The sequence below is a fragment of the Poecilia reticulata genome, linkage group LG7 (genome assembly GCF_000633615.1).
Source record: "Poecilia reticulata strain Guanapo linkage group LG7, Guppy_female_1.0+MT, whole genome shotgun sequence".
Taxonomy (NCBI): Eukaryota; Metazoa; Chordata; class Actinopteri; order Cyprinodontiformes; family Poeciliidae; genus Poecilia; species Poecilia reticulata.
The window spans coordinates 8683273-8692335 of NC_024337.1; the positions used below are offsets into that span (position 1 = coordinate 8683273).

The 9063-nt window shown below is 39.3% G+C and overlaps 1 protein-coding gene across 2 annotated transcripts in view; it reads left to right on the top strand.

The window, feature by feature from the left end:
- prex1 (phosphatidylinositol-3,4,5-trisphosphate-dependent Rac exchange factor 1) overlaps positions 1–9063 on the top strand; it is an 85912-nt gene that overhangs the window by 19548 nt on the left and 57301 nt on the right. For both annotated transcript variants that reach the window (XM_008413196.2, XM_017305840.1), the window contains exons 8-11: positions 1355–1458; positions 3506–3555; positions 5399–5474; positions 5910–5982. In XM_008413196.2, coding sequence (XP_008411418.2) covers positions 1355–1458; positions 3506–3555; positions 5399–5474; positions 5910–5982 — 303 coding nt within the window. The remainder of the gene's footprint in view (positions 1–1354; positions 1459–3505; positions 3556–5398; positions 5475–5909; positions 5983–9063) is intronic.

A 9063-nucleotide genomic window follows, 5' to 3' on the forward strand; every position in this document is an offset into this window, starting at 1 on the left:
GTGTGTGTGTGCGTGTGTGTGTGTGAGATCTGTTTGTTTTAGTTAAACTCACTTTTTGTTTCCCTGAGTCAGGATTTTAATTTCCTTTGAATTACTCTGTTTTTTTTGTCTCATTATTTCTACTATTGACACTCTYGGGTTCTCCAGACTAAATTTTACATCAACAATGAAAATTTACACCCAMCTATGCTGCATAAATAATGCCTGAATTCATTTGTCCAGGATGTTACTGGAGCGGCACATTCTAAGTATAATCCACTGTCACAGTTTAGGCTTGGCGCTCTGGGGAAAGTTTGCTGAAAGCCAACATTCACRTTCCCTGAAGCCTGTGGAAACCCCCAGAGACTCTCACTGACGGCCCCTCATAGCCGAGAGATCCATGCCTTACAGGCAAAATCAAACCATCATGTTAGTTTCTTTAAATAAATCTTCCCTACATGTTGTAATATTAATAAAAGACAATCAGCTTCATTGATCTCTCCATTCAGTTACACATTGGACTTGTTGAAACACGTGTTTGAACACCAACGTTTCCACTTCTGACGTCTGCTCTGCTCCAGGGGCAATCCAGTGATGGTTTCATGTCCTCAATAAGTCCCATGTTTAACTTTCCAAAAGCCCATTTTCTGGTGCATTCCTTTGGTTTTATGGGGGCATTTCAAGTCTAGACTGAGGCGAAACCAGCAGCTTGTTTGAGTCGATGCCAGCTTGTTGTGGTGGAACCGATCTGCCTCTGTTTCTGTTGCGTCCTCGCCGATCGTTTTCCCATCTCACTGCGGCAGAGGCTTCGTGAAAAGCAACTTGTTTTGGGCGTGTTGTGGCTTTATGAGAATTGGCAGCTGTTTGCTTTGTTGAATATTTCAACATTATTGTTTCTTCTTCACATACAGATTTTACAACTGCAGATTTCCTTCTAATGTTTGGCCTAGTTTGTACCCTGAGGAAGTTAAATATGTAAAATGATTTGAATCAGAATATGTAAGCCTAAATCTGGATCTGAAATCTAAAACAGTAGAAAATACAAATAAATTATTTTATTTTTGCATTACTAATAACTTTTTTGTCTTACTTTGCAGTTTCCTCACAAACTAGATTCGATGTCCCATTTTGTATGCAGTACTCAGATTTATAGTTGCATTCATAATTCATCTGGAAAAAGGAAATAAGACTCACTTTCAGGCAAACTACTGATTAAAACCAGAGGCCTCTAACATCCATCATTTCATATTTACAAGTCAAAACAAACACATAACACAGGAACCTTACGCGGTGGATTGTGATTTTAATGAAGTGATAATAATAGTCTCCTAGTAACTACAGTCCAATTCATTTTTCCATTCTGCTAATCTTTCAGTGTCAGACAAACACCAGTTCAAGAATGAGCAGGTCTTGTACCGCTTCCGCTATGACGACGGCACCTACAAGGCCCGCAGCGAGCTGGAAGACATCATGTCAAAGGTAAACCCATTCTCTCCTCTGTCTGATGAAAACAACTGAAATAAAGAGGCTGCAGCCTGATTTCCTAGCTGTGGGTATGTGTGACGTCACAACGAGAGTGTGAAGCTGTTAAAAACAGTTTAAACTCTATTTACATTTCAAACTGAAGACGGTTTCTGCCACCACAGAGCTGCCTGATGCATTCAGCTGCATTGGTCACCATGTGAGCAACATCACAATTATTTTTACAATTATTATACAATTATTCCAGTAATGTGATATGGTAAACCATCACATTTTAGATGCCTCCAAACTTTGTCAATAATGTACTTGGCCAATTAAACACCATCTTAATCCCCACAACTGATTAAAAACATTATGATAATGGGGAATTATTAGGAGTGTAGAATTTTTTGGATTAATCACAATTATGATGATCATCAGAATGGTGATAATATACCTGCAGCCCTTTCTATCCTTTTCTTCCTCCTTGCACTTGGACTTTTTTGCAATAAATAATTCATCAGTAATTCTGCAGGATTATGATGGTTGCAGTTTCTCTTCAGTTTTCGTACTTGAACATGTCAGCATATTGTGCCATGTTTGTGTTAAACTGTAAGGAAACTAGAGAACAAAAGTAGAAGTGGCAGACCCAAACAGTAACTTACAGCAGATATGTGAAAGGTAAAAAGACCTGAAATACGACACAATTAACTTTCCTCTTTGTCCCCAACATTGGTACCAGATTACGACTTTATCACAATCACACATTTATATTCTCTTTAAAAGATTTATCTGAAGAAATTGCAGTAATTTTCTAGTAATTTTCACCAAGTTAAAGTTTAAAGTTCTTTAAAAAACAAAATAGATTATATTTGGTTATACTCATCACATTAGAGTTACATTTTTTAACAATCAAACAGTAAAAACTCTTGTAAAAAATATTCATGTCTTGATCTTAAAACGAGATAAAAATAATTATCCAGAGCCAAACCCAAAACACAAAGTCTGAAGAAATATTCATGAAAACATGTTTGGCTCCATGGAAGCAAAGTATAAATACATGGAGTAAGAATGAAGACGTCTACAGTTACTTTAACATGAAATACTAGTTAACTTGACAAATACCTTTTACAGTGATTCAATCAGGGAATTATCAGGTAGAGTATTATTTCTGATTTAAGACTTTATTTTGTCTTGTTAAAACYAGAATTTAAGTTGTTGTTTTTTTAAATTGTAGTAGATGATATGATCTCTGGCTTTCAGATGAAGACCGATTGTGGATGAATGGTTTCAGGTGGACGGCCTGTCTTGGCAGGTTTGCAGTGATGTCATGACATAGAACAGTGTGACCTCAGGAAAACCTCTGAGGCTTTTATGAAATCTCTGGATTGACTCTGGGATTAAAGTGTTTCCTAATGAGAAAACTTCTGGTTGCTGCTGGTTTTATTGGATTTAATTTAGCACTAGGAGAGGAATAAATGCTACAGTACAGGGACATGCCACGCTCACAGGAAGCCATGCATCCTTTTCCTTTTGCTAATCATTACTTTAATACAGTGGTCCCCACAGTGGGTCCTGGAGGGCCGTCATCCTGCATGGTTTAGTTCCCTCCCTGGTGGTGGTAACAASCTTTTCAGCAGGTCAATGTTCTTCTAATGAGCCATCATTGGATCCAGGTTCGTTAAACCAGGGAGCATGATGCAACTATCGTAACTCCACAAACACAAATGATGAAAAACAATACAATTTATAAAACCAGTCACATATAGTAACTGCATTTAATCATATTTTCACATTTGTTCATATTTATTGATACTGTCATTGATCAAACAGTGGAGAAGGTAATGATTATAGCATGGMACCAAAGGGGCTGTTGAGAAAGAGCTTCTCCCTCACCGTGAGCTAATCTAAACGTTAGAAACAAATGTGTGTTGTAGACTCTGAATCGATAACCTGAGGGAAAGTCGCTGCACTCCTCAGATCTCGCCTTGTGTTCATGATGGTACATGTCCATCCAAGGCGTGTGCCACCTGTGACTCAGCAGCGCTGTGCTCCTCTCTTACAGGGCGTCAGGCTGTACTGCCGCCTCCACAGCCTCCACACGCCCGTCATCAAGTAAGTACTTGCCCCCCTAATGCCCCCTCTCCTCTCCTCCCCCTTTCTATATGCTAATGTTTCTGCCCTCCAGGTGCACAGATGCATATTCATAGTCAGGGCTCACATTCACCCAGTTCAACCCTTTTCCTGCCAGGAATGACAGGCTGCATGATCTCTAATGTGACCTCTCCAGGTTTATGCTGTTCATGTTGGAATCTGTGACGGATTTTTTAAAAGACTTTAAATTAAAGAAGGTACTTAAAGGAAGCATATACTGTAAGATAAGGACTTTTAATTTTTACTGAATAGATGTAGATGAATTACTTCAGTTCATTTCTAATTTGAAGTGCAAAAACACATTTCATACTTTTGTTTTATTTCCTTGCTTTCATATGCATTAATACCAGATTAATTAAGATACATAAATTCATTTCTTCTTTATTTCTAAAAAATATCTGGTTCTGATCTGAATTATTTTAATATTAAAACTTCAATTAAATATTAAATGTGATACCTTGAAAGGCCTAATGATAATCTTGTAGACTTAAATTAGTCCTGTGAAAGTCTTTCCACACACACAGCCGCCATCTTGTCTGCTATCGTTGGCTCCATCGCTCACCGTCTGATTGAAAAGCTCAGGCTGCAAACAAAGAGGACAAATCCTATTAACACACAAAGGCAGCTCCTCTGCCAGCCTGCCGTTATGTAACAGGGTCTTTCTGTTCTTAATCTGCACTATATTGGTGCTGTAGCAGCAATTAATTAAAAGGTTTAGGTGATTTATTGATTAATGAATATTAATAATTATGAACCCTCTTCCTGCTTTATTAAGCTTTCAGTGTGATAAAGCTGCTTCTGATTTAATTTGTCTAATAATGAAGTATTCACTTATAAAATAATGACTTATGTTTCTTTTTTCCCTGTATTAAAGACTTCTTTGTTCAAATATGCACTTCTTAGATATTGCATTTAATGTTAATTTTCAGTTTACAAATGAAGTGAGACAAAACTGACCAGTTTCTAGCAATTAGCATGGTTAGCATAGCTGGCTCGCTAAAGTTGTAGGCTCATTGKTAAGATTATCAAAAATGTTTCTCAATTTAAATCATTTTATGATGGGCACATTTTGAAAACTCTAAAGGACGGAACAGAGAAACTTTATCAGCTGAAAGTCTGAATGCACCTGAACAAAAGTCAGACGAACCAAAATGTAGCAGTAGCTACAGTTACCTTTTAAATAGTTTCTTACATCACTGCGTCCTATTTTAGTGCCTCAGTAGTTTCACTTTCAGTGTTCATTAACACAACCCGGTAGTCTCTGGTGTGTTCACTGATCAAARAAAGATAGTATTTCTGAGTTTCGGCCCAGCTAGTCACTGTTTACAGTCAACYAACCTGASTAATATCCAATTTATGTGAATAGCTGATTTTTAGGTGCATTATTATTCTCTATTTTTGTTTGTTTTATTGTTTTGGTTGTTTAAACAAGTTAAAAAATCTTTTCTGAGCTACAAACGATGTTTGCAAACTGTCTGCACTTTTTATCACCATTGCAATAGGGTTAGGGTTCTTCACACCATTGCAGGTGTGAAGAACTTTGTGGATGCAATATTTTGCAGACTGTGATATTTCAAGTGTCCTTAATGCCTTTAATGGACCTTAAAGGACATTAAAGGTCTGTTGCTATACACACTGAAACACTGCAGTGTATAGGAGGTTCACCATCCATTCAGGAAAGAGGTTCAGGTTTGTTATACATCTGTTAGTAAACTTAATCATAAGAGTCAAGCTAAAAATGAATGTGTGATTTTACTCCATCTGCATTAAGGAATTATTGTTTTTCCTTTCGTTGCTCCTTCAGGGACAGAGACCACCATCTGAAAACCTTTAAATCTGTTTTGCCTGCTTGCAAACTGGTGGACTGGTTAATCTCACAGGTAAGCAGCAACTTCAACAAAGCAACAAGAAGGAACTGGACCTAAATTCAGGTTGATTCAGGATTTGTTTTAGGCTTTTTCATTTGTTTGTTCTTAAACTAATGGTTCTGTTTAGATTCAGTTGAAATGTTTCATTTTCCAGTTGAGTTTTTTTTATAAAGTCACTGGAAAGATTCAGTCAGGATGTGTTCTTTTGTTTGTTTGTTTTGGACAAATGACAGGGTACATTCATCTGTATAGTTTTGTGGAACAATGAAGGAGTTTCTTGCAGCAGAAGCAGTGTGTCTCTAAAAATGAGCTCTTTGATCAGCTATCTTAACATCTTTCTGCTGTGAATGCATACGGTGGTTTTCAGACATGCTTAGCCCAGGTGTTGCAGCTGCAGCCTGGCCTTTTGACTGACCCACTGACTGCGTCATTGGTTTGGTTTCCCAGGGAGACTGCTCCAACAGAGAGGATGCTGTGACACTGGGTGTGGGGCTCTGCAACAGTGGCTACATGCACCACGGTCAGTTCACTCCTCTACACACACATGCAGACCATTGCTGCCTCTTATTTAACACAGTGAATCATTTTACTATTGCACATCATCTCTCGTCCACTGTCCTTCCTTCTCTTATGCAAGCACTTGAAATTCATTCAGAAGTGTTTATGTTTCAAAGGTTGTCCAATAATCTCATCCCTGGTGCTGCTCTTCATTATCTGGTCCTGTATTTGCCCTCAGTCTGTTCTGCTGTCAACCTAAAGCAATTTCATCTTCGCCTGCCTTTTATATGCTGTATTTGTTTGAAGAAACGGACGGCATAAATCATAGCCAGTCTGATTTCTCACAGTCTTGCTGACCTCGATGTACTGCAGTGGGTTTGGTTCAAGGCCAGAATGTTGAATGTAAACAAGCCTCAGCAGTGTACCCTAACCAGAACCGTCTGGGTCAGACCCCTGAACGGAGACCGCTGCTTAGACCTCTAACTGACAGCTGTCGTATTCTTGGAACGGCGCAAAGAAGCACGAAGTGTCAGAATACTAAAGATGGGACATGATGAGAGCAATTCCTCATTTCCTAACTCAAACTGGGCAATTTAAAACAAGGTCAGTGTTGCTTATTCATATGACTGGGAAAAAACAGTTTTTAGTCATCTGTCATATCATCATATTTCACTGCACTAAGGAAGTTTAAGACTTCTCTGATTGTGGCTGTAATTATTTAGAAGATGTTTAGTGCTACTGTGCTTTATTTGTGTCGGTGTCAGGGATTATCTGGATTCTAGTGCCGATTAAACAAGCAATTTTTGCTTTGCAGGAAAACGTAGGTCTTGTTGACTTTGTGGAGTTCACTGGCAGTGGGAAAGCAAACAGACAGGATGTAGGATTTACAGTCATCTATGCTACATGAAAACTTTTGAATTGAATCCTTCCAGTGCCTTGGTCTACGTTGTTGTTATTTGCCACAGCGGTACATCTTGGTCTCCTTGCTTCCCGGCTCGCTGCTGTCGTAACTGTTTGACATCGTCCATGTTGTTTGGTGCACCTTTATATATAACAATGTGAAAACCAGATGAAGCTGTGAATTTTTTCTCATCCATCATCCATCTGAATCATTATTCTATCWGGGTTTAAAGTACCTTTAATGTCAGCAAACACACAGCTGGTTGATGAAAGCCTCAGAGATTTGTAGGAGACAAACATTATCACAAAGAACAAAAACAGAAACACAGCAGGACGTTCTGGACAAGTTTAAAGCAGGATTAGGTCATCTCATTCAGATCTGTTCAATCCATAAATTAAAAATAGAAATGTTTCCCACAAATGTAAGCCTACTAAGACATTACCTTCCACCAAAACTAACAAACAAGATCAGGAAACTTAAACAGCTGGAGGACTAGTTGATAATCTGTAGACACGACAAACATCAGATCTACTCCACATAAAAGTAGCTCTTAATGGAAGAGAGGCAAAATGAAACAGAAGGTCATAAAAAGTGTTTACAGTTTTCCACGAGGAACAGGGCAAACGTGTGAGAGAAGGCACTCTGGTCAAATGTTTTCACACTTGCACGTGATTTCCAAGTGTGTGTGCATTTGCGTGTGTGCGTGTTCGCGTGCGTGCATGTGTGTGTGGGCGTGTGTGTGCACGTTCGGGTGTCGCTTGTTTCTAGCAGTTTCTGAACCAGCTTTCYTTTCAGTTAAGTAGGTAGCGTAAAGGTATTAAAGGCTCCCAGTCTTTATGAGTCACAGGAAATAACTCATATTCAGAAATGGTTTGTGTTGGAGTGTGGCCATTCTGACAGGGTGTGGTGTGAGGGTGTGTTTAGTTTGTCTTTGGGTGGAAGATGTTCTCCAAATCTCTGAACAACTTGCTACCTAAGTGCTCAGATTTGCTTGATTTAGTCGCCTTAAAGGGCCAGACGCCTGGATACAAATTCAGTTACACTGTTAGTAAAATACATTTCACACGTGAACCAGAGAAAGTAGTTTAGTTCTCTGCAGTTAGAGGTGTGTTGTTGTATAACACAGCTAATGCTGCTGCTCAGTATAAATTGGTACCCATGGAAACATCAGGCTCTTGGTTCGAAGCTGATAAAAAGAATCTGAACGTCTGACCAACCATCGGTTGGTAATCGTTTGCATGTTGGTGTTCCTGCTAAAGCCTGAATATCCCCAATTTGGTTCTTTGGCCATTTTATTGCAGCCTTGGGGTTTTCCCTGACTGGGAACGAGAATACAACCTGCTGAATGTGACAGGTAGCCAATCAGAAAGCGCGGTGACGTAAGAACAGAGGGGAATCCCAAACAGCGGACATATCACGCAACTGAGAGTCCGGTGGATATCGGACATGTGGAAATGTTTATGTGTGGAGGTCATTATTATATATGTTTATTAGTTTATTCAGTTAAAAATGTTAACTATGAAAAAACAGTCACCTCCAAATCATAGTGCAGCAAATAGAGCAGCTGCTCCTGTTGTCTTTTATCCACCGCCTTTTCTTTTTGTTACGTCTTTTATCTCTTAAAATGACTCCACAAACTATCACTATTGCTTCTACATCRTCATCCGTGTTTGGTTATTCTAAATTCTCGCTATGTTTTGGGTTTTACTGGATTATCCTCTGGAATCGGGATGTTCGTGACTGGAATCGGTTCGTGTTGCTCCTGCCTTGGAGACATGAACCGATCGAACCTGTTGGACTTTTATCAGCTCTGTGGTCACAGAGGTTTGGAGAATCGGCCGACAATTCTTAAATCTTTCCGTCTAAACCAGACTTAAGACTCACAAGCTCTACTCATCTCTTCTCGACCACTGCCTAAACCCTCTCTGACTCTGGTCGCTATGGTAACGTTTACATATCCCTTCAAAATACGATACAGATGTGCCACAAAAACGAACATTTTACTTTTGTGAAAATTGTAACTCACGATACTGACTAACGGAGCCCTGAGCTTGTTTCTCTGCAACGAGACGGTCCCATCTGGGAATGATGGGAGACAATAACACCCGAAGTGTTGCTTATATCCACAGCCTGCTTGGTCTCTACGTGGTGAAGCAGTTTGAAGCTTCATTGCCTCATTAGCAGCCGGTCGCCGCATGTTAC